The 27,688-nt window shown below is 39.0% G+C and overlaps 2 protein-coding genes across 2 annotated transcripts in view; both read left to right on the forward strand.

Moving 5' to 3' along the window:
- DDX4 (DEAD-box helicase 4) overlaps nucleotides 1-10,579 on the forward strand; it is a 37,054-nt gene extending 26,475 nt beyond the window's left edge. Inside the window, exons 17-21 of the mRNA XM_085297712.1 lie at nucleotides 1,878-2,023; nucleotides 2,765-2,864; nucleotides 6,619-6,889; nucleotides 7,024-7,131; nucleotides 10,428-10,579. Of these exons, the coding sequence (XP_085153838.1) occupies nucleotides 1,878-2,023; nucleotides 2,765-2,864; nucleotides 6,619-6,889; nucleotides 7,024-7,131; nucleotides 10,428-10,508 (706 nt within the window). The 3' untranslated portion in view covers nucleotides 10,509-10,579. The remainder of the gene's footprint in view (nucleotides 1-1,877; nucleotides 2,024-2,764; nucleotides 2,865-6,618; nucleotides 6,890-7,023; nucleotides 7,132-10,427) is intronic.
- Nucleotides 10,580-27,500: 16,921 nt separating this feature from the next.
- IL31RA (interleukin 31 receptor A) overlaps nucleotides 27,501-27,688 on the forward strand; it is a 30,531-nt gene continuing 30,343 nt past the window's right edge. Inside the window, exon 1 of the mRNA XM_085326437.1 lies at nucleotides 27,501-27,539. The gene's annotated coding sequence lies outside the window, so the exon portion shown is untranslated. The remainder of the gene's footprint in view (nucleotides 27,540-27,688) is intronic.

The following is a 27,688-nucleotide window of genomic DNA, read 5'->3' on the forward strand; positions in this document are numbered from 1 at the left end:
GTCATGTTCTGACAGCTGTCTTCTGGCCTTTCAAATAGGCCTGAACTARAATTTTCTTGTTTTTGGAGGTGAGGAAAAACCATCTTTAGTTGCCTTGTACTGAACTAATAAATGGGCTTGTTTATGCAGCAGGGAGTCGAGCATTCCCACTAGATCATGGGAAAAGATTATCTCCCTTTAAAATGAGGATTGAGAGGACCTTTGCCGCTGTCCTTATCAATGAGTTTTGGCTAATGCTCTTAGTGTGTGTTGTGCTGCATACTGAGAGGTGATAGTCAAGAATACAGTAACTACCAGCACCTGAAAGGAGATTCCTTCACCTGTGCAGGATGTTTACAGTTTGCTTCTGGTTTATAGAGAACCATATCTACCTTTCTACTGTTGGGATTTACKAACACTGGTAGAAGACTTAAGTAGCTTGAGTGCTGGATCACAGTTTGGGAATGTATAACATTCTGTCTTTTGAAGCTGGAATATCTAGTGATAATGCTCTTGCTTTGCAGAGTRAAAACCTTTCTTTTCTGGAGTCAGTCTTCCTCCCTGAATTTGCCGCCTTTTGATTCTGGAGTTGGGAAAACCAGTGTGTTTTTCCTCACTGTTCTGTCTGTGCAAATTTGGTAGGCAGTACAGGACAAAGTGCTCTTTTTGCTAGCGCTTGTGGGTTCAGGCTCTCATGTACTTGTATTTAGACTTCTTTTCAATGAATGTAACCAAACATACTACTTACCATACTACTTTGTTTTGGACTTGGATCTTGGCTAATAGATGAGTGTTTGGTCTGACTCATAAAGCTCTTCCATGKACTGGAATTAAGAATACCATGCATTTTGTAGCTGATGTATGAATTTGAAATGAGCACATTTTGCTTTTTCTMTTCCAGTGAAACGAATTATTTTCTTCTCTTCCCCTATTTTGTTTTCTAGGCAGTTTCTGAAAGGTTTAAACATTTCTTTTGCTTTCAATTTAGGACTGTTTTTCGGTGAGATCTTGATTTCCAGTCAGATATTAAGACCAAACGTGTTAAGCCTCTAATAACCTTGGGAGATTTAKATGTTTTAGATCACTTTGCTCTTGCTCTTCTAAAACTTGAAGTTGTCAGCTTTCACTTTAAGATTGTTATCTGATWGACTGATTTATTTTTCTGTAGTGGCAGCTGCTTTGTGTATGCTGGATATTAAGCACGCCTACACTGATAAGTTCAGTTTAGTGCAACCTGTCAGCCATTTTGGGGCATTTCTAGAAGTTGCCTATTCTGGCACACTTTCTGACAGAAAAGATCTGTATGAAGTTTTTCTTTAGAAAAACAYGGACTGAACAAACTGTTGCTGAGGTAGAGCTTTTGCCAATGGCATTGGTTTGGAATAAGTGAAACTGTAGGTTAATACCATGTGATAGCTGTATCTTTTTAAGCAGTGCTTTTGTTGAACAGTTGGTAAGGATCATGCTGCCTTTTGAAGGTAAGTTTTGAATTCAAGCACTTGTAGAATTCTCTCCTCTCTGGATAATTATGACACAGTACCCCCAAAACAGTCAATGTGAGCATATATGTTGGTATCCATTTTACTTCAAGTATATATATGCGTAACACTTAAGATGGCTAGGAAACAGTGTTTGTGTTACAGAAAGCTGCAAGGAAGTAATTGTTCTGTGTACCTTCTTACTACTATTTTTTGTACAGCAGTTTGAAAAACAATACTRACTTTCTTAGTGCTTTTCTAAAATGCATAGCACACTAAAAACGCCTGTGTGCATATTCTCTGCCTTGTGGGAAATGAAGTAAGTAATTGTTGTGGTGGTTGCTTACAYATAAATGAATAAATCTTACAAAATAAGATGCATGGCAGATTTCAGGTTGCTCAATTTTGTTTCTCTTTAAGGCTGGCTGGTGAATTTTTGAAAACTGAATATTTATTTGTTGTTGTTGGACACGTGGGTGGAGCCTGCAGTGATGTTCAACAAAGTATTCTTCAGGTTGCTCAATATTCCAAGAGGGAGAAACTGTTAGAAATTCTACAAAGCATAGGTAACTTTTCTTATTGCTCATTGTCTTCCAGGGTAGACAAAGTTCTTTAAACGCTGCTCTTGCTGCTGGCAGTCATGATTCCATTCTGTTAGGCAAAATAATACACTTTGTGAGAGCACTATAAGTGCTTTACAGAGAATGCTGCTTTCTAAACAGTTTGAGGTTTTAATTATTTGTGCTACAAATAGGTATTTGTCAAGGTCTCACCTGTACTGAGTAATAGCAGACAAGCTTCCCAGGTGATGAATTTCTCTAAATGGTCAATTAGTAATTGCTTTAGCAGTTATGGTATTGCCTAGAGTTTGTCTGGGTTTTATTTCCAGTTTTKCTCTGAATGTATCTTATTGTTTAACTCTGAAGCAGTTTAACTGGGAAATGATTTGGARTTAAAAGATAGTCTGTGTGTCTTGCTGCTCAGAGCCCAGAACAATTTGTCATTTCTCACCACATGCTRTAGAACTAGGTTGCATACTGGGACTTACCACAGAGCAGAATTAAATATTTCCTGCTTTTATTGAGGAGAAAGATAAAACACAATAGTCTTCRTCTAGGTTTCTGTATTGATCTAGAAATGGATAGATTGAATATAATTTAATGCAGGCAAGAAATTATTATACCCTAAATACCCTATTTAAACCAGTTCTGACACTATATAACTATAGTTCTCATATGTAAGAACTGCAGTAGTGAAAATGYGTTAGGTTTCGAACTGCAGTAGATCTGAACTATTGTTTAACACAGGTTGTGAACGAACCATGGTGTTCGTGGATACAAAGAAGAAAACTGATTTCATTGCAGCCTTTCTTTGTCAAGAAAAAATACCAGCCACTAGTATTCATGGGTAAGTCTTTTTTTTTTTTTTTTTTTTGATTTCATTGCAGCCTTTCTTTGTCAAGAAAAAATACCAGCCACTAGTATTCATGGGTAAGTCTTTTTTTTTTAATGTGAAAATTACTTAATGCTATTTCTTGCAAGAAGCTGTACTTGAGTCATTGACTGTATCTATGCRATTTAGCTGGCCTTGTAATCCTCAGTAGCTCTATTCAATTGAGAATGTAGTGTTTCTGAAGGCCAGTTTTTACTTTATATTTGCTGAGTATGTATCTTCATGTTTGACCACACTTCAGATGCTCTATTGCTTTAAGGCCTCTGTTCATTTAAATTTTAGATTGACTGGAAAATTTGTAAASTTTAAGATCAAGAGATAGCTCTTAAGATGTAGAAAGGGTGTCAAGGCTACCTATGGTGTTTGAAAGATTTCCTGCTAGGAGAAAGTTYTGGTCTGTGTGTGTATCCAATTATTCAGTAGCTGCTGTGGCTGCAGTATATGTGGAGTATATGTGGGGAACGCTGAGAAAGGGTGGCTGCAGTTGGGAGACCTTGCCTTTCAAAAGACTTAAATGCGGATGGTGTTCGTACTCCTAAGAAATCCTGTGATTCAAAGACSTGTATCCGCCAGTCTGTTTCTAGGCGGAAAAACTAATTGAATTCATGCGTATGACCACTTTTGGGTGTTTTCCTGTTCACCAGAACAACTTAGACTGGGAACAAGAGGCTCATACGCCACGGTATGTCCTGTGCTTGACTAGTCCTAGCAGYTTTGATAAGTGTTCCCGACACCTCTTGAGGATCTCTCAAGACTCCTTCAATAGAAAGTAAACTTGTGCTTGGGTGTTTTTGGTTTCCCATCGTTGGTATAGAATTTTCTTCATCAGTTATTTATAGCTGAAAAGCCACACTGCTAGATTAAAGGGGACCACAATTCTTCAGACAGTTTTGTTGTCCTCATGTTGACTTTCARAAGGCTAGCTTGCATCTCCTAGCTTGCAGGAAATGTTTGATTTCATTCTGGTATTGGGCTGTTAAAAGATAGTGGTGAAGGCTTTCAGTTTGTAGGATCATGGCATAATTCAGATGGGAAGGGATCTCAGAAGGTCATCTAGTACAGCCTCATGCTCAAAGCAGGACCAACAGTTACTGCTAATTGTTGCTARTTTTGATTTCTGAGTCAGCCAGTTGAAGAAGTGCTTATGCAGGATGTCTCATGCTTGATTACCTTAAAGTTGATAAAGGTCAGCAGCCAAGTGAATGCCAGCAGAAACCACTAGTCTCTTCTGGCTGCCTTCCTGTTGAAGCTCTCTATTACAGAATCACAGAATAGTTGAGGTTGGAAGGAACCTCTGTAGATCATCTGATCCAGCACCCCTGCTYGAACAGGTTGCCCAGAATCATTTGTGGCCCCTCTTGACCTCCTTATTTTCCATACATGGTTGTTTTTTTTGACCCATTAAGTTAATTGGAATTGTATGTGGAATCTACTTTGAGGGCCCTCTGAAATGCCAGTTGCCCCTTAAGAGAATAGTTCTAGTTCGACCTTAATAGAAGACTGACTTCTGGCTTCCTACTTGTATAACTGTAAGGACCTACTCCAAGCTTATCACAGAAATCTCTTCTCAAAGCTTAACTGGAATAAAAAGACTAAYTTGCTAGATTTGTCCTGTAGATAAGACCTAAGACAGACCTGAATATCAGTAGGGTAGTGTTTTTGGTTCATGTCACTAAGTTTTTCAGACCCTTTCCTGAATTTGAAGGGAATGCCTAGTGGTCCAAGGGACATAGCAACTTGTACATAACCTCAGAGTATAGCGGGTTCCAACTGAACACATTATGGAGCTACTTGAGCAGTCTTGGTCATCAGAACGTAATTTATTAAGACTCAGTGTAGCCTCACCKTGGAAGCTCTCTAATTGGTATTTGAATACCTACTGTTTCTCTCGATTGTTCAAGCTCCTGTACTGCTGAAGTATCCAGCAGCTGTAGGTCAGTAGATCTGGAATATGAAGGACAGGAGACYTACTTTCAGATTTTGGGTGCATGAGAATGCTGCTTGGACAAGGATCACTTCTAACAACATCATTTACCAATAACAGCTTTTTGATAGGTGGTCCACATCTGTCCATCTCTTGATTGCAAATACAGAGAAAATGGAACTATATCCTTACCTGTATCAGGTAAGATGGATCCCTATGCTACTGCTCTGGACACTTTCCAGTGAGTTGCAAGTGGCGCAATYGCACAAATATATATACAAATATGTTATCAAGAACTTGCTACTGATAAGCAGCCTTCTAAGAAACTTACATGGTACATGGAGCAGTTTTGGTTTGCTTAGAGTGTTTAATATTTGTTCAGAATCTTTAATTGGACAATCTTTAYGCTAAATATATTAGAATGTAATACAGACACAAACAGCATTCTACTGTCATCATACATTGTGATTAAGGAAGATCTTTTTGTGTTAATAGGATGCTTTTCTGATATGGTGTTCAGGAATTCAGGTGACAGCTGCAGAGTTTCCACTCTGTCTTACAGGCTTCCCCAAAGGTGACAAGATAAGTCCAATTATTTATGAGATATGCTGTCAGGTCTGCCTCCTTGATATGCTCATGGACTTTTTACAGCACTTGTAAGGAGATTGGTCTAAAAAGAATGTTTCYAACTTCTGTTTGTATGTTACTCACTAGCATTTGGTCAGGTACATTGAGAAACTTAAGGTGAAATACTTGCTGATTCCAGGTCCAAACCCATCTAAAGACTGTCCATCTTTTAAGTGATGAGCTAGCATAGTGTCATGGTGTATGGTACGTAATGTAGGTAAGAAAACAAGGTTGAGATTCACCACATGAAAAATACTGCAAAGTTGTTTTTCATCTTTTAACTGGAGGAAGAGACTTCTGAAGTCTTGTCAAGAAAACAGTGGTTTGGACAGTGTTCTGAGAAACATCAGAATATTTTGTTTGTACGTATTTTAAAATTCATCATACTACACAGATGCAGAATGTTTRTATATCCTGTACCCTGTCAGTTCTACAGGTGTATGTGAAGGGTTGTTTTGAGAAGATTTGGATTCTGTTCTTGGCTGCCCTGTAGCATGTAGCTGAATTGCTATTGTGCAACTCATCTTTTGTTGGAGGAGACTCCTATGCATTTCTTTAGAATTACTYGCTGTAAATGAAGGTACACTTAGGGGTAACTGGTCCCATCAAGCTGCTAAACTTGTGAATTTTACTGATTTGTGATTCACTTAAGTTTTTAATTGGAAACTAGTTAGGACGGCTTTCTTAACTACTCTTCTCTGGGATACCAGTAATACCAGAGTAAACTAAATGGCCTATGTTGGTTTCAACAGAGTGTTTTTTTTTCCTTAACTCTTCAATTTATTCTCTGATTTGGACAAAAAAACTGACCTGCAAAATGTAAGTACTAATTAATCTGTAAACAGTCTTTAAAAATGTTTAAAAAACCCCAGTTCCTCCTGCTCATCTCCGAGATAATTGCATTGCCTTGAGGTGGACTATGCAGGTAGTGTTCAAACAGTCTTAATATGTTTCTTTTTAACCTAAGCCTTCAGAGAAATCACATTTTTTTTAAAGTACTTAATGTGTCTTACTGTGAGTCAGTTCAGTTTAAAGAAAAATTGGCAGGTATTTTTGCAAGGACTCTTTCTGTATGTGAATCTTACTTGCTCTTTAGCTTATGTTATATTACAGGTTYTTTTCCTTTGATACCTATTCTAACTCTTGTTTCCTTTGTAGAGCTAGGGAACAGAGAGAGAGAGAAGTAGCTCTTCGGGATTTTCGATCTGGAAAATGTCCAGTTCTTGTGGCAACATCAGTGGCAGCAAGAGGCCTGGATATTGAAAATGTTCAGCATGTTATTAATTTTGATCTTCCTTCCACCATTGAAGAGTATGTACACCGAATTGGACGAACTGGTCGTTGTGGAAATACAGGCAAAGCCATTTCTTTCTTTGATAATGGTTCAGATGGCCATCTTGCACAATCTCTAGTTAAAGTGCTTTCAGATGTAAGTTTTGAATCTTATTGTGCTCTCTTCTGTTTTTTTGTGACTTCAGTCTGCTAAGTAGCTTTGGCAGACTTGCAGAACTCTGACTTGGTAAAGTAGTCAAGGTCTCTAAATTCACTTTTCTAATCATGCAGGCTCAGCAGGAGGTTCCAGTTTGGCTAGAAGAAATTGCTTTTAGTGTTCATGAAACTGGTCTTAGTGTTCCAAGAGGAAGTGTCTTTACATCAGTTGATACCCGAAAAGTAAGTGCTTTTAAAACTTAGGTGTATCAGTATAAAAGCATGTTTAGCTGTATGTGTTGAAATTAGTGCAACTGAAACTATTTTAACTGGAATCATTTGTCACCTTAGTTGTGTATCTTCAGAATGCTCATGGTGTTTCTGAAACTTACTTTGGATAACTAAGTTTGCCTGACTTCAACAGCACAGCCTTACTAGCTGTATTGGTCTTGATGTGCAATGTCAATAATTACTCTGGGAGAAAAGGTTTGTGCAAGCATGCCCTAAGGCTGTAGTTYCACAAATTTTATAAATACTATGCTTTACAGTAAGACACAAAGGAATTGGGAGAGAATAGATAAGCAYTAATTGCAGAACTTGTTTCCCGTTTCAGTGTTTTGGCCCCTTGTATTGGTTACTGAACTATATTTAAATRGTTTCTACAGGATTCAGAATTWAGTTCTTGCGATACTGCTAACACARTATCATCTCTAATGGAAAGGGACTTTCTTGGTCCCAGTGTCTAATCTTTTTTCTATTCTTCATTTTTTTTGTTCAGCCTTACACCATCCTGAGGCTGGGTGTGTGTATTCTGATGATGCTTTTGTCAGAACTTTGAAGAAGCTAAGCTTGAGAGCTTTTTTGCTGTAGATCACTTGTTTAGTGCAAGCTAGAGCTGTGTGTACTTATAACTGGATACATGATGTTTTAAAAACTGTTGTAAAATATAGYCTGCATCATTCTTGTAGGCATACTACGAATGTCTTGAAAYTTTCTTGTACAAATATTGAGGGGGYGGGGGAGAGGTTCTGGCTTGCCCACAAGACATAATAGCGTTTGTCTATTTCTTTCAGCATTGCATTCATTACCTTTGTTACAAGCAGAGTGCTCATGATTCACTACTTAAACATTATTAATTGTASAGTGGAAAGTTAAAATAGCAGCTTTGAGGAAGCAGTGACCCAAGATCCACTTTGTCTTACRCTAACTATATTGAACCAATAAACATTAATTGCTTCCTAGCTGGATGGATTTGATCAAACAATGGAAGCCAAAAGATTATGCATAGGCCTCTTTGCAGGAGAAACCCTTTACATAGCCATGGAAGAAAGGCTTACAAAGTTGGTCTTGATCTTGTTCCCTTGTTCAAAGGGATCATTGATAGTCTTTGATGTTCTTTGAAGGATTATTTAAAACYTTTGTTACTGAAAATAACTGGCACTTGTGATATGCCACTTTATAAGAAAGGGAGTAGCTTTATTTTTTTGCTCAGAGTCTTGGTAGTGAGTCTCACTAGCTTCCAGTATGGAACTTGAAAGACCAAGAGCTAATCTCTTTGGTTTTGATGCAGGACATGTATCTTTGAGCATGCCTGCTTCTGTTTTCAGTGCTTTTTTAAAAACTGCTGTTTGATATTTTTTGTTTCTATCTGCTTGGATTTTGGTGCYTTCATTAAAAACCTCTTAGTCTCTTCTATGAATTTTATTATGTCACTTGTGTTCCAAACCTAATACTATCTTAGGGACTACAGAGGAAATCAGTCCTGCTACTTGTCTTTGCTCATAGWGTTTTTGAAGCTTCTCAAATTTCTTCTGAAGTTTCTCAGGTTCAGATGTTAGAATCATAGAATCAGTAAGGTTGGAAGGGWCCTCTGAAGATCGTCTAGTCCAACCTCCCTGCTCAGCAGGGTCACCTAGAGCATGGTAGACAGGGTTGCATCCATGCAGGCCTTGAATATCTCCAGAGAAGGAGACTCCACCACCTGTGGGCAACCTGTGCCAATGCTCYGTCACTCTCACAGKGAAGAAATCYCCCTCACGTTCAGGCGGAGCTTCCTGTGSTTCARYTTCTRCCCATYRCCTCTTGTCCTGTCACACGGGACARCTGAGAAGAGTTTGTCCCYGTCCCCTTGACACTCTCCCTTCAGGTACTAAATTCCTTATATTAACTATCTTCTTGCATTTCATAATTAGTGAAAGTACTGGGTGTTGTRGGTGCMTCTTACTTGTCTGACCAGCCCCCTAATCAAAGCTGACTTTTTTTCCTTTGGATCCTCATGGCCCTATGACCCCTATGAGACTTCAGTTATGTACTTAAGCTTTTGTTTCCTTCTTGCTGTGGAAATGCAATTTCTAGCAGCCATTCTCTGGGCAGATTTTTATATGTTCCTGTTCAAGGATGCTTTTTATCTAGATTATTTCCAAAGGTGGATCTCATCAACCTTTGAATCTAGATTGCCTCCCAAAATAAATCTCCAATCTTTGCAAGGCATTCGGTCTCCCAGTACTTCATGAAGTCTGTCACTTCTGTGGCTGAGTCTGTTCTTCATGTCCTTGGCCTCCAGATTAAAAAGAATCTGACTGTGACTCTCGATCTATTGACTTCTAAACAGAAAAGTTTCAGGGGAAAACTGTTTGCTGTTTGTAGTGTTGGAAATGCTGCCACCTTAGTCATACGTATGTAGTATATAAACTTTGAGTTGGAGATCATCAAATACTTCCTCTAGCAGCTTCAATTCCTTCTCTGCTCCCCTCTTCATARTTTTGAGAATTTTTTCTAATAAACTCCTAATTAGAGAACTTTAGAAAAACATAACTGGAGATTGAAGTAACAAGTAGTTTTTCTTTACAGCTGGTGACATTATTAAACCTTGAAGTTCTTGAAGGACACAAAGTTCTTTCTCAGTTTAACTCTGGCCTGTGTCAGCTGSAATAGGCCTCTACTGTAACATGGGCGTGTTGTTCAATACTGTTTATTCTCRAGGAAGAAAGCAGACTTCCTCAGGTGTATGTAGTCACTTTCTTCTTCAAATTTAATTTGAAAGCTGAATTGAATTAAARGGCCATTTCATAGTAATGAATTTGAACAGAGTCTGTTGGAGGCTTTTGTTTGACTACTTAAGAACAATCCTGTAGGTGACTGTGCTCAATTCTTTGGTTCAAAAGGATTTTTCTAGGAAAGTATTACAGACGGTGGTTCTTAAACAATGGAGAAAGAAGATTTTTCTAAAGCTGTGGTGAACTGTTTTGTGTTGCATAAGAAAAGTTTGGATTTGAGCAGAAGCCTCTGACAACCTGAAGAAAGGTGGTTCCTCACCTGATAAAAATCTGAGGCTGGTAAAATTGCATCAATTTTGGGTTAAGGTCTAAAAACCTAATGCCTAGAAGTTTTGTCAAAAKCTTCTTTACTTAAAATATGATATTCTGATGACAGTTAGCGAGTCGTGTGCAGAAGGGTGAAACTCCTTTGTAACCGCTTTTGTTAAAAGGATTGAATGTGGATATTGAATTGATTCTAAACTAGTATCTGTTGTTTCCTAGAATTATGAAGGCAGAGGCAGCACCAACCCAGGAGGAATGAGAACATCATATACTGCAAGTGCATTTGAGTCATGGGATTAAAACTCRTTTAGTACCAAACTAGATTGTTTTCTGTTGTGCCTTAAATGAGCTGTTGCAGTTACTGTTCCTTATTGTTGAGCTTTACGGAACACTTAATGTTTAAAGACTAGGTGGTATCATATAATAATGCCTGCAACAATGTATGCATACTCAGTTATGATGAACCCTGTGATTATCACTACATGTAAGAAGGCAAAAGCCATTTTTGGGAAACACTTCGTGTATTTCTTCAAGTGTTTAAAATTTTAAGTAAGAGTTCACTGATATGTGGCAGCTTRTATGTTGCTGTAAGATGTGGAACTTGATCCCTGTTTGTTTTGTAAGAGGAAAATAGATTTGCTGGAATTACCACTTTGTTATCAAAATTTTGTATGGGAAAATAGTGTTACAAAAGCCTRGTTTGGGCAAGACCTTTATGTAAAGAGCTCATCTAAACTTAATGTTTCTTCCTGTTCCTACAGGTCAGTTACAAAATTTGTACCAAATGATGAGATGACTTATCTTAAGGTGCTGTTAAACTTCTTGTAAACACTTATTTAATAAATACTTGAGGATCATGTTTTGTATTGGTGGTTTGTTTCCATGGCAAAAGTACGAAAAGACCTATGTCAGTTCAGCTTCATGAGTTGATGTGTTTGTTCATGTATTTCTGTATGGAACTAAAGTTCAGTGGCTACATCCCTGACTTAGCTGGAATTGGTGCTTGTGCAGAGCTGTCTTGAGGAGGATGGAGCCCCATCTTGCTTCTAGTATAATGTTTTTGCCTTAACGACAAGCAYGCATACTGTTCTGTTATCTCTCTTGTTGAAAAGCTTGGTTAAGAGCTGTCTGGAACATTCTCCTAGACTGATAAAAGCTGTGGAGGGTAAGCAGACATTCTCGGTTCTGTTGGGAGATTTCGTTAAAGTTGCATGTTCTTAAAGTGTTTTTTGGATTTTCCAGTGCAATAAGCTATGAAGTTGCATACCACTATGCCCCAAAGGGAAACAGCAAAGCTGTGCTATTTTAGTTTGCAATGTGTCTTGTACAGCTGAACAAGCTTCTGTCATTCTCTGGTATTCAGTACACAGTGCTGAACACTATTTCTTGCTCAGCCTTTCCACTTAATATAGGGAAATAAGTCTGCTTACAAGACTGAGGGTCTAATCTCCAAAGTTTTTGAAAACTGGAACTGACTTATGTGGTACTATGGAATCAATTACARCAGCAAAACATCTGCATTTTTACTTTTTGTAGAAATACTTAAATACCTACTTAAAGTATACAAAAATACAGTATTTTTGTATTTACTTTTTTGCACAATATGTAGCAGTCAAGTAATTGTGTAGTTGAAGTGAGTTGAAGTAAAGGTATATTTAAAATGCAATTCATAAGCAGAATTTAAGCTTAGTCTGTTGTTCACAGTACAACATCCTTGGCATTGTGACTGTTTTTACTGACAAATCTCCTTGAGAATTTTTGTATCCATACTGAATTTCAGTCAAGTTTAGAGTGCTTTTGGTTGCTGGCTGCAGCAAATGGGACTGTGATCTATGATTTCTGGAGGAATCTGTACRGCTGAAAGTCCTCCATCTTCCTATGAGAAGAAACCAAAGTAACCATGGTCCTGGGCTWCCGGTATCCTAAAAGAAACCTTCCAAGGGAACCTGAATTATGGCTGTGTTTTATGGACTGCTTCCTTAGATTTGGGCATTGGCTATTGTCCCTGGGTGCTTTTTGTTTGCCTCCTAGCCTATGCCCCTCTCTGGGTGAGGGGGAAGTCCCCTTAACAGACTAGAGAAAGCTGTTCTGGCCCTGTTCTTACTTAGCTTTTAGTGCAAGTGATGAGCTTCTGAGCTAAAGCTGCAGAAACAGTCTTGCATTTTATTTTTAACTTGTAGAATAACAGTTAGGATAAGCCTGCTAAAGTTTATTAAATACATCTTAAATGACTCCTAGAAGACTTAGGAGTTTGTATACAGACTGTATGTTAGAACTCATAAGCTCCTTAAATGTTTTCAGAAAAGACTGTTCCTTTTTTGTATAATCTGGAATGTGTGGGAAGGGAGGCGGTAATCTAGTTAAAGGTGAAAGTGCAAGTGTGGGTATGTGTGCCCATGTGCAGTACCTTTGCAAGGTGTGTGTTTCACTACTTATATTTACTGTTTCAATACTCTATTCTTTATAAGTACATCTGCATGTTTGTTCATGTATGGGCTTTCTATATTTTATGTTTCCGGATAAAAAGTTGCACAGAACTTGCAGTTAAACTTACCTGTATGTTATCCTAACATATTATACCTCTCTAAGTGACATTATGCATTATCTGCGATARCCTGCAAGGTACTGCGAACTGTATCTTCCTCTCTTGTTTCAGGTAGAAGTATATATGCCTAGGTATCTAGTTTATCAAAATTTAAGTAGAATAGTTTCTCTGAGATAAAAAGGCAATAACTAGATGCTTTCAACCATGTAATTGGTAGGACACTGAATAACAGGTAGAGTGTCTCTCTAGAACACTTGATGGCACTATATTTGCAAACATTTGTGTTTAATTTCCCTTGTRTAGAGATGCATATTAAATAAGTTTAAAGTGCTATGCTGTTCAACATGATCTGTCTTACTCTGGCAGGGCAGGCTTCAGTTCTATATATTGTGTTATGTGGAACTGTTTCCTATCTGTGCTTTCAACAGCTTGAATCTTTTTCTTGCGTGTCCAGAACTGCCCCTTTTCTTAGGAAATAAAACTGGCTGTTACTTTCACTTAAGTAATTCTTGAAGATGGTAGGATTTAGCAGAAACAAATGTTTGTGTTCTAAAGTAACTCTTTCTGTTGCTGCATCATTTTACTACTATTTTTTTTTAATTAGATAACTGTAATCATTTATATAAATGATTTACAAATGTGGATTTTCATTAAATTAGACTTAGCTTGTTTTTGGAGACTGGAGAATGACAAACTGAAGAACCAAGTCTGTCAACTAACATTGATCAGARGTACGAAAGGTTCCTTAAAAAAGAGGGAGAAGGGTTAGAATTGGAGAACTGCAGAAGAGAATCAGAAATCACAATTGCAGGGGACAACAGTCCCTTCTTGAATACGGAGTTTTGTCTTAAGCTTTTAGCCTCTTTTGCAACTTTTTACATATACATTTAATTTGCAGGTAAACATTTCAGTCTTGCTCTCACCTGGGGGAAAACCTTGACAAAGAAGGTAAGTGCAACCTTACCTTCTGGTAAGGATGGTGATTAACTGCCCTGTCCATATACCTCTGTTATGATTTCTGCACTCAAGTAAGTAATTATATATTGATACGGAAGTTACATTGAAAGTCTTGCTGAGTAAGTATTCTGCTAATACCTTGTTCACACAAAAAAATTCATATAGCAAGTCATATGTCACTTACCTTGCTGTTCTGCGGATGTAAGCATGACAAGCATGCTGGCTTAAGTATGCCAATTCAAGTGTATTGGTACAAAGTTTAAGTGTTTTGGTCAAAGACTACTTCATATTTCATTCTGAAACCAACAAGGGTACCTGTAAGTTTCAGAACTCTGGAGTCCTTGTAAGGAGGATTGCTTCCCTAGGAGGAGAAAGAAAGGGTGAACCTTTGGGAATGAGGAGGCAGCTTCATTCCATTTAAAGTATATAATGTATACTCCGTTCAATGTGTATGTGTGTGTACGTACACACACACACACACACACACACACACACACACACATACATATATAAGTACAGAAGAATACAACCTTTACACACCACAGTTGTCCTGGAGCATTACTCCGTATTGCTAAAATTTGAATTGATGTGACGTTTTTGATGTCCTTTGTTTTCTGGGACTTGCACCCAATAGTAAAAATGTATGTTTTTGGATTCCATCTCTTGGAATTGCACCTCAGCAGTGTCCAAGTCCTGTACTGATGAAATGTTTTGCTATTCTCTTTAGCTATGTGGACTATAATGTGAAACAATACTGTGTGGTATGAATCTCACAGCATACAGCTCTGGTTGTAAACAGTAGCATCCTCTTAGTTTATATGAATGCTCTTCTTACTAGCTTGCAGCTAAACTGTATGCCTAGTCCTCTGTAATCTGGGTATAGATTTACAAGCAAAGAAGGTCAGGCATTGTAAGTGGGCACAGATGCTTTGGAAATAATCATGACTTGCAATAGGTGGTAATGTGAGGAAAATCTGTTGGTMTATCAGTACAGAAGAAGGCTAAGAAAGTGCACAAGGGACTGAACACTATTCATGAGTAAAAATGCATGGAAGACAACATAAYGAGTTTTAGGCTTGCAGCCTTTGGAAACAAACCAACTGATTAACCAGAAACCTAAAGCAGAAAGAGCTGGGAGTTCTGGCGGGTCACAAAATGACTGAAGTGCCAATTTTGAGCAGCTAGAAAGAAAATATCCTAGGTAGGAAGTGAAGGAGTGTTTTCTGCTTGTATTTGCAGGTGACGCCAAACTGCAGGGGGCAGTCAATGTGCTCAAGAGCAGGGCTGCCATCCAGGGCAGGCTGGAGAGGAACGAGCCTTGTGCAGTTCAGCCCAGACTAGTGCCAGGCCCCATCCCTGGGAAGGCAGAGCCCCTGGCAGGAGCCCAGGCTGGGAAGGGTCTGCCTAGGAACAGCTCTGGAAACGCCTTGGGGTACTGCAAGCTGCACAGGAGCCACCCAGGGCCCTGGCGTGCACAAAGGCCAGCAGCTTCCTGGGCTGTGTGAGCAGAGGTACAGCCAGGAGAAAGGAGGGAACTGAGTGTCTGCCTTGACTCAGCACTACTTAAGCCACACCTAGATACTGCATCCTCTGGTCTTGGTCTCTCCAGTACAGGACAGGTTCTGCGAAGCTGGAGTGAGTCCATTGAAGGGCCGTACAAGGAGTAACTGAACGACTGGGGCTTGGTCAGCCTGGAGAAAGGAAGGTTTTGGGGGACCTGGGAGCAGCATTTCTGCACCAACAATGAGGTAGGTTATTGAGAAGTCACAACCAGGCTGTGCACAGCAATGCGTGGTGGCAGGATGAGAGAAACGGGCAAAATCTGAAATTAGAGAGGTTCAGATCGGATAAAAGAAGGCTTTTTCTCCATGGGGAAAGTCCAGCAGTGGAGCAGGCTGCCCAGAGAGACTGTGCGGCGTCATYCTTGGAGGTTTTCAAAACTGGACTGGATTAAGTCCTTAGCCATGTGGTCCGATCTCTTTGCAGAAGTTACATTGAGCAGGGGCTTGAACTAGAGACCTTTTGAGGTCTTTTCTAACTTGAATTATCTTATGATGTGAAGTATTTTTGGTGGAGATGGGTGTGGAGAAGGCTGAGCGAGGTTGTAATCGCAAGTGTTCAAGAGGAATTGAAGTAGTAGTATGCCCTGTAAAGGATTACGAGGGTAGTCAGAGGAATGGAGCAGATGGCAGTAGTACAGAGGTTAGGTTGGGTTTTTCTTTTAGGTTAAAAAGAGATTTGCTCTTTATGGGATATGCACAAAACAAAATATTAACGGTAATGGTTCTGTTCTTGATACCAGCAGAATGCAAGATTGAATACAAACAATGTCCAATTTTAATCACTAAAAGAAAATGTAAATTAGTGGCTTGCAACCTTTAACATGCAGAAACTTGTGGGCTACAGACTAGTTCTAAGGGATTTGCAAATAGTAGCTGAGAAAGGCAGGCCTCCTGATAACATGGCTGAACTTGCTAATTAGGGGCTGCACCTCCTACTGAAAAATTAAGGGCATAGGAATTGAAGGGCTGAAAGCAACTGTCAAGCAAAGGTATGGAGCAGTAAAAGGTATATAGTATATTCTCAAAGCTATATTTAATCTCAGATCATTTCAAATTCTTTATAATGTTTTGAAACTTAGCAGAGCAAACTGTAATTAAGACTTTATGAATATTCTGTTCTGAAAATGCTTTAATTTTCCCCCCCACTCTCCTGCAAATCAGTTTTAAAAAAAGAAAAAAAAAAGATATTGGAGAATAGACCAGACATCTTTTCTTTAATGGGTCGGGTGGGATTACATACAGTGTACATCTCTTGGGTTTAAGGCACACTGTAGAACTTTAATGCTAGATTGTAATGTGTGCTGCTTTGCTGTGTTAGCGTGTTAAAATGAGAAAATTGACTGAACTGGCTATTTGGCAGTTCCAGGGAATTTCCTGGTGATGTATGTTATTACATCTGTTAAAATACTGTGCTCAACAACACCATGTGGGGGTGACTTCTAGATCAGATTTGGCTGCCATAGTCCTTAGGACTTGTCAGAGAGGGATATTCATGCTGTTGTGCCATACTGTTGTTAGTTTTGTCGTCACTGATTTTATTTTCTGTAAATATATTGTATATGTTTAATTTCAGTCTTCAGCAATAATGTTTCTTACAAACTTGCTGCTATTCTAGTTTATCTTTATGGTATGAGTCGCTTCCATCTCTTCTCAGATGCGGTAGCCAATAAGCAATGTTACAACAAATCGTGTACCTATGGAAAGTGTACTAAGGATATAAAGTCTTGCATTCAAGTGTGTTCTCTTCAAATTTATCTGCTTTTTCTTACTAACTTAAATATATATAAAAAAAAAGTAAATGAGATACTAGGTTGTGGTTGAAATACATGAATATTACATTAAGTGCTTTTCAAACTATTTTCTTCAAAATCTTTGGCACTTCTAAATGAAGCCAATTTGGCTTTTATTTCTTTTTATTAAGCAGAAGTGAAAATAGGACAGTGAGGAAGGAAAATTAGAGGAACTCCTTTGTGTTATAGGAGACTAGGGATTCAGTTCTCTGTTCCAGCATGGTTAGGCAAATCATCTGGGAGCCAGACACTACTAAAAATGTTTGTCTTCCTCTTTATGCTCCTAAGTAGTTGCAGAAATTTGACCTGTTGTCTGACAGAATCTGATTTCCATATGTAAAATGAATAGTATTTTCTTGGGAACTCAACCCTGAATGTGCCCATTACCTGCAAGTGTCATCCAAGAAAGCTATTGATAGTGATTGTGGTTAACTAGTTCTGGAGTACTAGCTTGTCATCACTACTGTGTGATTAAACACAATGTAATTCTGTCAATTAGGATTTCTTTGTGCTATTTTTCTGTCTTTCCTTGCCTCTTTTTAAACTAATCTAAAATGGATTTCAATATATCTAATCTTATTATAAGGGTTAGATAAATCAGCTGTATGCTTAATAGTCCTGAACTTCAAGGAATGTTCTCTTTTACTCTTCTGCTAATCAAAGTGAAATATGGGCATTGTTCACAGGAGATGATGGCTGTTTATAAAGCTTTTTTCTGGAAAGATGAATGAGGTTTGAACCAAATAAGGACTTGATTTTTGGCTTTTGTTTTTGGTTAGTGTAGTGGTGTGTAATTGTGTGTGTTCAGCTGCATATGTACAATGATTTCTGATTCATTTAACTTGCATTTTAAATGCAAAGGACTGCTATTGGTATACTTACCAGATGAAAGATGATTTATTTGAAACAGATTAGTAGTGTTGTGTAGATTCAAATATCTCTTTTTTTTTGTCTACTTATTTCAAATGTTGATCTGAATGTAAGAATGAAAGTATATAAGCAAGTTCTGTGAAAATATGGCAGTGTTGGTCATTGCTAAACATGCATGTTGAGAATATAAGGTCAAGGCCTTTAGCAGCGACTACTGTCTAGATTCTGTCCTTTATTCATCCCATTCTTCCCTTTTTAACYGTCTGTATGAACCTTGTGTAGTTCCCTTTTACCTTCTTTTAGTAGTAAGGAGGTGAAAGCTGGGAGGTGACTTACCAGTAGTCCTTGGTCTTGGTAAATATTACCAAAAAAAGAAAAAGCCCACACACTTCAAAATGCTGATTTTTCTGACCTTAAAGCAGTTGACATATACCAGTATACCAGTTGAAACAGTATAATGAGAATCAAGTACTTCCTCTGCAGCTTTATTCCATGGACACCTCTGGCAGATGTGAAATCCATAATGTGCCTGTCCTATAATAAACTGAATAGCATCTTTTACTTAGAAGCTTTACTTAGGGGATTCTGTATTTGGAACTTGTATTCAGCACATCAAATGTTGACGTTTCTCACCAGGATAGACTGAGCATGCAATATAAGATGTTTCTGTATCGATTGGCCTGCTCAAACCTTAGAGATTGATTCTAGAACTGAATACACCTGCTTTATTCATGTCTGCTGTTTATAGAGCAGTGGATATGTAACTCTCTCTTGCTGAAACACTTTTATTTGGGGATTTTTCTTGTGCACAAAGACTGCAAGGATAATATGCACTACCTAAGAGTACAAGCAATTATTTGTTGGGAAACACAAAGGAGACAGCTATGATTAGCATGTTTCTAGCTTAAGTATTGATATGACTCTCATGAGACATCTGATGAGTCTCTGCTGACTAGGCAGTTGTCAGGTGGGGAAGGTCATTTTCCATTGCTCTGAGGAACAGGCTGACCCTCAGTGTTGCTAAATTGCCATCTTATTTTCTGCCTCTTCTTGTGGTTTCATACTACTTTCTGTGTTGATATTTTTCCTCAGTAATCTGAGCTGCTACTTACCACTGCTTCAGTAACAGCACTTTTTGCCTGCTCTGACTCTTCTAATCTTGGATGGCTTTATCTGAAGTACGTTGTCAAAACTTAACAGATTCTCAGTAATACTGAGCTAAAGTCATACAGCTGAGCATCAACTCAGCCTCTAGGCTGAGAATTAGATATCTGAATTGAGGTACTGCCTAAAATTGGCTGGAGTACACAACATAACTCAAAATTGGCATCAGTGTGATCTGCACAAAAAGCAGTATTAAAACAGATACCAGTACTTCTGTTTGAAGGGCTGAGATGATAGACTCCAGTGCATGCAGGCTCAATGAGGTTTTTAGTGCTGTTCTTTAATGCAGACTGCATTATACCTCTGGAAATAGGAAGCTGTCTACTCTGTGGAAGGTTGGAAGCACCAGCCAGCCTGGCCTCTAGCAGATGCATCGCATGGACTTAAATTGTCACAGCAGATGATATCTCTTTAAGAAAGTTGTGGGGTAATCTTGGCAAGATTTTTAGTCTGAGTCCTGATTCTCAAAAAGCTCTACAGCCATACWGATAAAGTCTAATACTTGTGCACTGGGATATATACTTTTGCTGCTGCTTTGAATAGTGAATAGTGCCACAGAAAGATCTGTTGGCACTTCAGGCTTTGATATCATCATATAGTCACCATGTTATTGAGCATGTTTGTCTTGAGGTGCTTGTTCCAGCTTCACTAAATGGTGCTCTGCAGAAGACCACCAAAACCCCTGTGAGGAAGAACGTGACCTCAGACCATAGCAACAACAAATGCTCAGTTTCATCATGCAAAGATTTGACGTCTTAACTCCTCACAAGTTGCAGGTATCCAGACAGAAGTGGATGATCAAATCATTCCATGAATCCCAAATGTGAATTTCAGAGGCTTGGAAATAAATTATCTATATCAGAAAAATTTCCTAAACTGTTCTGTCCTATTCCAGAAATGCGATGACTTTGCAGGTCCCTGCTGCACAGCCTGAAATTCAGGTTGGTCGTACTTGCTTCCTTGATTCTATTCTTAAGCTCAAAGATGGCTGTTATGGTATGTGGGTGTTTTTTTATGAGGAGCAATTGAACTTTTACATCCTACTCTAATAACTGTCTTAAGATCTTTCTCAGACTTTCAGGATTAGAGGCTTGTTAGTGTTCTATCTCTTAATATTTTCCGCACTAAAGACTTCCATAAAATGCTTCCTAGCAGTGCTTTAATGAAAAATGTTTTGGTAAATCCTTCTGAATTTGCAACTCTTAATTACTCTGCAGACTGATGTGCAGCAATTGTGCAGCTAATAGGATCACCTGAATCTAGTTAATGAATCTTCTGTTATGGCTTTGCTGTGACTCACAAGATCATAGAATCATAAGGAGGTTGGAAGGGACCTCTGGAGATCTAGTCCAACCCTCAGCATACCCATACAGGGACTGAACCCACAACCTTGGCATTAGCAGCACCATGCTCTAACCAACTGGGCTAAACCTGCCCTCCTGGCACACTGTAGAAGCCTGTTCGTACTGTCCATAGCTGTTAAACTGACAGCCCAGATGGAGACTGATAGTCTTGCATTATTTTCTTTTGTAGCTAGAACTCTTGAACTGAACTTGTCTCATGTCATTGCTGGTGAATGGAGTTCACAGTGCTCACAATTGCTCTTGAGGACAACAGACATTACTTCTGACATTAGTGTCTGGCATTGCCAAGCAAAATGTTGGTACTTTATCTTGGGAAATGTTCTTGTTAAGGTTGCTGGTGGGTGGTAGTTTGACTGTGCCACCTTAGCCTTAAGCTATCTTTCCTGGGTGCCAGCACTCCACTACAGAGGATCATAGGTGAAAGAGGTGTGTGTGTTGGGGGGGAGGGAGTTCCTTTTGTATGGACAAGGTGTTTTCAGGTTTGGTAGGCTAGCTGTGTGTCTGAGCTGCTTGCTGTTTCCTCAGAATTCCTGGTCCAGTTAACCTGAGGCAACAGAAAATAGAATGCATGAGTTGCAGAAGACATACCAGCTTTGAATGGCACACAGTGGGACCAGGAGCTATGTTTTAAGATGAGAAAACAGAGAAGTAATGGTCTCAAGATCTTTTGAATGCGAAGAGCCTTGCTTAGAGAGTCAAGATACTGCAGATCTGACAATTAACATAATTTGCTTTTGGAGACTGTTATGGTTCTTGGAGGCTTGTGYGTGTGTGTTGCTGTAATTCCTACTTGCTACTCTGATTTGAGTAAGTGAAGTACCAGAGGGCGTATCACCTTTGAAAGACAGCTCCAGAAATAACGTGCGAATCTTCTCAAAGCCAAATGTAGTGTATAGGAAGAGAAAAATGTCTGTATGATAAGCCATTCTCAGGTAAGTAACTTTTTTTTCTTTTTTGGTCTTGTTTGTGAGAAACTTGCTTTCAGTTCAGGTAGTTATTTCTATAAATTGTAACTCTTTCCTTCTAGTGGGCTCTTTTCATTGGGACTAACCTAGTGTTGGTTGTGATCCTAACCAGGAGTCTATGCTTTTTGTGATCTTGCTGGAAAAAATTAGAGGAAAAGGGTGTCTTTTTTCTGCTATAAAAACCATACAGGATTCTCTGAACGAATTAATCAGATTAATCTGTTTGTACAAGTGGGTGTAATTTTGTCTGCGTTTTACAATTATTACAATAAGTAATAGCAGTAAAAAGTTAGGGGAAGTTTGAATTAGCATAGGATGAGAAAGTTTTTAAAACTTCTAGAGTAAACCTCGAAGCAAAACTCTGGGGATAAAATGTCCCTTCTTTGCTAGCATTTTTCAGCTGTAAATGCAATCTGTTATGGTGTTGCAATACTGTAAAGGAAGATGTCACAGGGGAAGGAAGTATTGCATACTTCTCTGTTCTGAAATGGATAACGGCTTTGTGGCCTTCTTTGGAAAACACCTGATTTTTTTTCTTGAAGAATAAATCTTCTCTAAAACAGAGCTGAATATGTAGTTACTTGCAAATATTCTTAATCTAACTTTTAAACTTTTTTACACTTGTTACACAGTGAGCAATTACTCAAGTTTATCATAATTACAACCCTTCATATCGGTTTTATTAGGTTTGGACAATTTGTATATGTCTGCCTCTAAAACTAGATTAAATTTAAGTAACTTAGTTGTCACATATCATTGATTGTTCAGAGAGTGATAAAGCAGTAATACTTTGGCTGATGTATTGAGGTGAAATTAAGACCACAGGTATAAATCAGTAGRTTAAGAGCATAAGTTTTGAGGATATTAGAATTTGGTGGTGCTGTTGTGGAGTTTCATGTTATTTTAGAAAGAAATCCAAGGACAGTTAGGTTTTGTGTGGGTTGTTTTTTTGTTTTTTGCTATTTAAATACCCCTTGTTCCTGCTAGCACATTTTTGACAACAAATAACTTGCCTAATGAAAAACGAATACTTAGAAATTGATTATACTCTGACTACTTTCAGCTGGATTTTCCCACACACAAGCCAAATCAGCAGGAAATAAAATGCCACTGATGTTTTTGTGTTGTTCTGCAATGACTTAAGCTAATGAAAGTCAGTACAATCATTGTTCCAGTCCCTCCCCCTTACATTTAAGGGAATGAGGCAGTTTAGGCCAGCAAAACTGAAGAAAATCATTCTAACAAAGTGAATAGTTTTCTGTTAATTTAGTACTCCAAGTTAGATTACCAAAGGGTCTGAGCAGCAGTACAGGTATAAGAAGTTAGGAATGTCAGGGAGGCAAAGGAGGGGACTAGGGCAGTGCCACCTTAGTATCAGCTCATACCATTGTGGAAATGGACCTTTTATACACTGATAAGAACGCATCTTAATGTGCAGTTTCATCCTGCTGCTGACAGGAGCAATATATTTGTATAATGATTTTCCTTCCTATAGCATAGCTATGCAACTGTGTATTTGATCTCATTGTAAAGTAGTTACATTGCCAACTGGGTTTCATTTTAACTTTAGAACTATGCTGCCAGCGGTTCATGATGTAAATGTGCCATGTTGGCAGATCTGAAATTATATTGAATAGGTAACCAATACTATTATGCAGTGAAGTTGCAGGTTTTAAAGCAGTTAAATTTCCAAACATAAATACAAGCTATTAGGGTATTTTTTCTGTTGTGAATTGGGAGAGCTTTTTCCCAAAGTATCTGCTATCCTTTCCATAGTTAGAAATATGAGCTAGACAAAAATTGAGAATTACTCTATAAACAAAATTAAAATAGTTAACCTTTCTCTGGCTACAAAATCTGCTCACAAAGAATGTGTTGTGGCTACCTTTGAACTTTTTATAAAAGTAAATACAAGTCTTAATAAATCAAGTCATCTTTTATAGAATATTATTAATACACTCTAATTAGTTAACTTTGTGAAAAGAACAAATTCTCCTTTAGAAACTATTTTTTTTTCTCTTCCCTTTGCAATTTMATTATGACTATAAATTCATAGGAAGAGAGGAGTTATGGCTTTGGTATTTGATTAGTCAATATTTTGTTACCAGTGTGGAAAAATGTTTGCTTTTCAGAAAACAGCTCATCAAGATCTGGGTGAAGGCTTTGCATCAGCATAGGAAGAAAAAACTATTGCTGTAAGGACTGGTGAGCCATAGGAAGAGAAAAGATAGATGGAAAGAGCAGAGTGAAGAGGAGAAGTAGATTTGCTCTTGTTTTGGCTAGCATATAACAAGGTAAGTAACAAATGTTCTGAGGAGATACTGCTTTCTTGACATCAGTCACTACCATGTGCACCTTGACTTTTTCCCTGGCAACAGCAATGAGCAATTGCTTTTCAGGATGCTAGTGAAGTAGGTAATATGGACATGGTCATCTTGTCCATATCTCTGTTATTGCTGTTTTGTCTGTTCATATAGATGTCTGATTTGCACACTTCTGCCTTCAGTTTCAGATTTGGCTGGCAAGGATGACTAAGAACTGCTTTGAATGCGTCACTTAATTTGAAAGTTATTGGAAATGGCTGAATAAGTCAAATGCAGTTAGAAGCTTTTTGCGTACCTTTTCTTTCTTCTTAAATGAGAATCTAAGTATTCCCTGAAGTTTTGAAGTGTTTTGGTTCTTGTGCAGCTGTGTACTCAGGTATCTCTGATTCTGTACACTTTTCATTCCAATTGAATCGGTCAAAATAGGACATATATGCAGTTGAAGATGTTGYAGAGTATTTGACTGCTTCTTGAAATTATGCTTTGAATGCTTGAGGGTTTCCTGCAAACATGRGTGATTTTAAGAAATAATATTTTCTAATATTTCAGATGTCCCCACCTCACAGACTTTAAGATACTGAGTCTTCAAACAAGTTGGACCTGAAAGAATCTTTGTTACTTTTTGAAGTCAAATTCCAAAATACGCATCCTATCAGACCTGCTTTCATCAAGACTGCAAAGATTAAGTTCTGCAAGGCTGGCCAGTGAAAACGCATTTCATTTTTTCCACTCAATTGCACGTAATTTTTTTCTGTGCCCGAGGGCTAACTTACACAGACTCGTTTTAATTATACAGTGATTAGTAACCGTATAAGGTACGGTCTTACGTAATATAGGAAAGAAATACTTCTCACAACTCAGCTACTGTAAGGTAATAAGTGATCAGAGGTCAGATTCTTTTTTTTAGCTGTAGTTTTGCAGTGTTCTGTCTGTCCCTGTTGGTATGATCGGCACAAATGCCCCCCTTCAGGAGGGAGTAGCATCCACGACAAAACAGTCCCTGGACTGGCCATCCCTGAATCACCAGTCAAAAGATTGTTGGTAAAGGAGAATGAGGAAGAGTCTTTCTTTTGAAGACGCTTTCTTCCCCTACATTTCAGCAACAGCAGCTTTGCTTTCTTCCACTCTCAAGACAGAACAGTTTGCCTCTTAAGAGCATTCCTGCACAAACAGGATAAAAATGTCTAAGTATAGACGTGAAAATACATTTCTGGCATAGATTTCTTTGGTGCTCTTTAATGTTTCCTGTCTCCTATGGCAAATCATTTTTGATAAATCATGTCATCTTTTTGTAGGATGTTTTTCTTTACAATTACATCATTACAGATGGTGATATCTGGAATAATTATTGCTGGTTCTCATCAAGCACCTTCTGCATCCTGGAATGTCTGAAGTGTTGCAACCCAGTCTACCAGAACAGTTAAGACTTTGAGAACTTTAAGCCTTTGGAGTCCTAAAGTTGTCAAAGGATGACAACAAAGGATTTTAAAAATACTCTTGCTTAACTTTTGTTAGGTCTGGTGCAAGTTTTCATCACTGCAAAACTGAGCCATCTTGTAACTCAATAAAAATAATATACTATATTAATCTATCAGTACAGGCAGCTATTAGAGCATGTCCAGGATGCAGGTGTACACAATTCAGAGTCTAGTCCCAGTTTTTATGTTCATTGAAGAAAAAYTTCTGATATGTCAAGGAAAGCATAGGTATTGCTTCCATTTCTATTAAATCATACTTGTTTTATAGGCTATCTAACAGCAAAATAAATGCAAGTTTCCAAATACTGGCATATATACTAACAATAAAATAACCTACCATTATTAACATTAAAAAACCCTGTAAATAGCAGAGGAAGCTTAGAAGCATCAAAACAGTTCATAATACAGCCTTACACTTAGGTCATGGAGGGTGGAAAGGTGGCAGTGTCAATCCAAAAATAAAAACAATTAAGAAGTTACCTACATGAATTTAGATGATTAGCTGAAAGGCAAAGGCTAATGAATGCTCTGAAGTTGATGTGAGTGCTGAAGTTGTGGGCTGAAATGTCTGCTATAAGGGAAAGGCCAAGCAAATGGGAGCTAGCTAGAGCAATAGCAGTAGAAAAGAATCAATAAAGCAKATATCAGGACTGATTATTCTCAATCCAAAGTGTTCAAGCACACCAGCAGTATGGCCTGAGAATTGCAGTTTGTTTGGGGGATTTTCTTTATCAAATAGTATTATTCAGAGACTGGAATCAGCAGCATGAAATGCTGTAATTGGCATCAAAAAAAAAAGTGAATTATGAGAGGTAGCAAATAATTGTGTATGTGATAGTGGGGAATGTGAAGCCTGCTACTTGCTAGCTGCAGCTGTATGGGCTGGTGTGAAGTCTTGTGACACCTGGACTAAACAGAAGGGGCATATCCTGATGCCTCCAATTAGAGGCATGAGGAGGGCCACCAACTAGCAGTCTGATTACATTTTGTGCTGCTGCATGTAGATTATTACATTGGGAAAACCGGGGCTTGGAGCTTAGAAAGGAGGTGAATGTTGTGACTGGATGAAAGATTCCAGGATCCTTCTCCGGTTCCAGAGATGGGAGAGATGTATGGATGCAAATGCTGGGAGACCTTGGCTGGYGATGCCTGAGGCTGGTAGCTGCAGCAGCGGCACAGCAGGGAACTGGCACGCTTTTCTGGGCTAGCAGAGACGGGAAGGTGCCACCTAGAGAGCAATGCWCTGGCCAGGAAGAGGTGTGTAAGCGTGTGAGACAGCTATGACCCTGCTTGACTAATTTTTTGTTTTTTGTTTGTATATGAGTGTTTTGTTTTTTATTTAAAATGCTATATCTGGATCTACTATGGCTTTTTGTCTGTTCTAACTTGCCTGTGGCARTAATGTAGGGGAAATACCCATGTAATTGCCCTTACAGATCTCCTCTTGGATTGGGGACAAGAGCTCTGGATGATGTCTGTGTTGATGAAGGTACTGAAAAGCAGTATCTGTGCTTGGAGAGTTAATTGCGTGCTTCGAAAGGACTGCTGGTGCTTAATAAGAGGCACATTACTGGGGACTCTGAATTCCCACTAACTTTAGCGTATCCCTTTTAATTGCAGTATTACTTCCAATTCTGACTGCACTCCTTCCTTTCTCCRTTGCTGATGGCTGGCTGATTTTCCTCTAAGTCATTAACTGCAGTCCATTTGCTTGCTTTAAAAGGGATCGTAACATCTGTGGTCTCTGAGTGCTGCTTACCGAAACAGTGGATTAGGTACATCCCTGTCAGCGTCTCAGGAATGCCTGTTACTTAAGACGCTTGTTTCGTTTTGAATGTTTACGCGGTTTGAGGGATCGCAGGGCACTGACGGGGCTGTGCTGCGCGCGGTGCCGTCCCGCAGTGCCCCAGCCGCCGCCGCCGGTCCGTCCCGTCCCGTCCCACGCGGTGCTCGCCCGGGCACCCGGGGCGCAGCGCCCCGCGCGGGGGCTCTGCCGGCCGGGGCGCCCGGCCCGGCCCAGCCCACCCTCGGTGTCGGTGCTGGGCGCTGCCCCTGGTCCCCCCTCCTCCAGCGGGGGTGGCRGAGCCGTAACCCCTCACACGCTTGCACGGTACTCGGTGTCTCGCAGAAAGTTTTACAGCTGCTGCTTGTGAACCCTGCTGCTGGCGCTGGATGTGTTTTCGTTCAATTACAGGAAAAAGTGTTATTTGGGCTGTGCCTGGTAACTTCCTGTGTTATTACATCCTTTTCTAATCTTGGAGAGGAGAAGGTTGCAATTCCACGTTAGGAGAAATTCCTCTTCTGCAACTGTGGTGAGTTAAAGGCTTGTCTTTCTAACAGAGGCCCTTCCGTGAATTTTGCTTGATGCTGTATGTGGGAAAGCATGAACTTCTTCCCTGGGATATAGTCTTTTACCAGCAATGCTGTGTGCATGTGTTCAAAACTCTCCATGTAGTAACCT

Source organism: Rhea americana, unplaced genomic scaffold (genome assembly GCF_003343005.1).
Source record: "Rhea americana isolate MKP2758 unplaced genomic scaffold, rheAme1 scaffold_13, whole genome shotgun sequence".
Taxonomy (NCBI): domain Eukaryota; kingdom Metazoa; phylum Chordata; class Aves; order Rheiformes; family Rheidae; genus Rhea; species Rhea americana.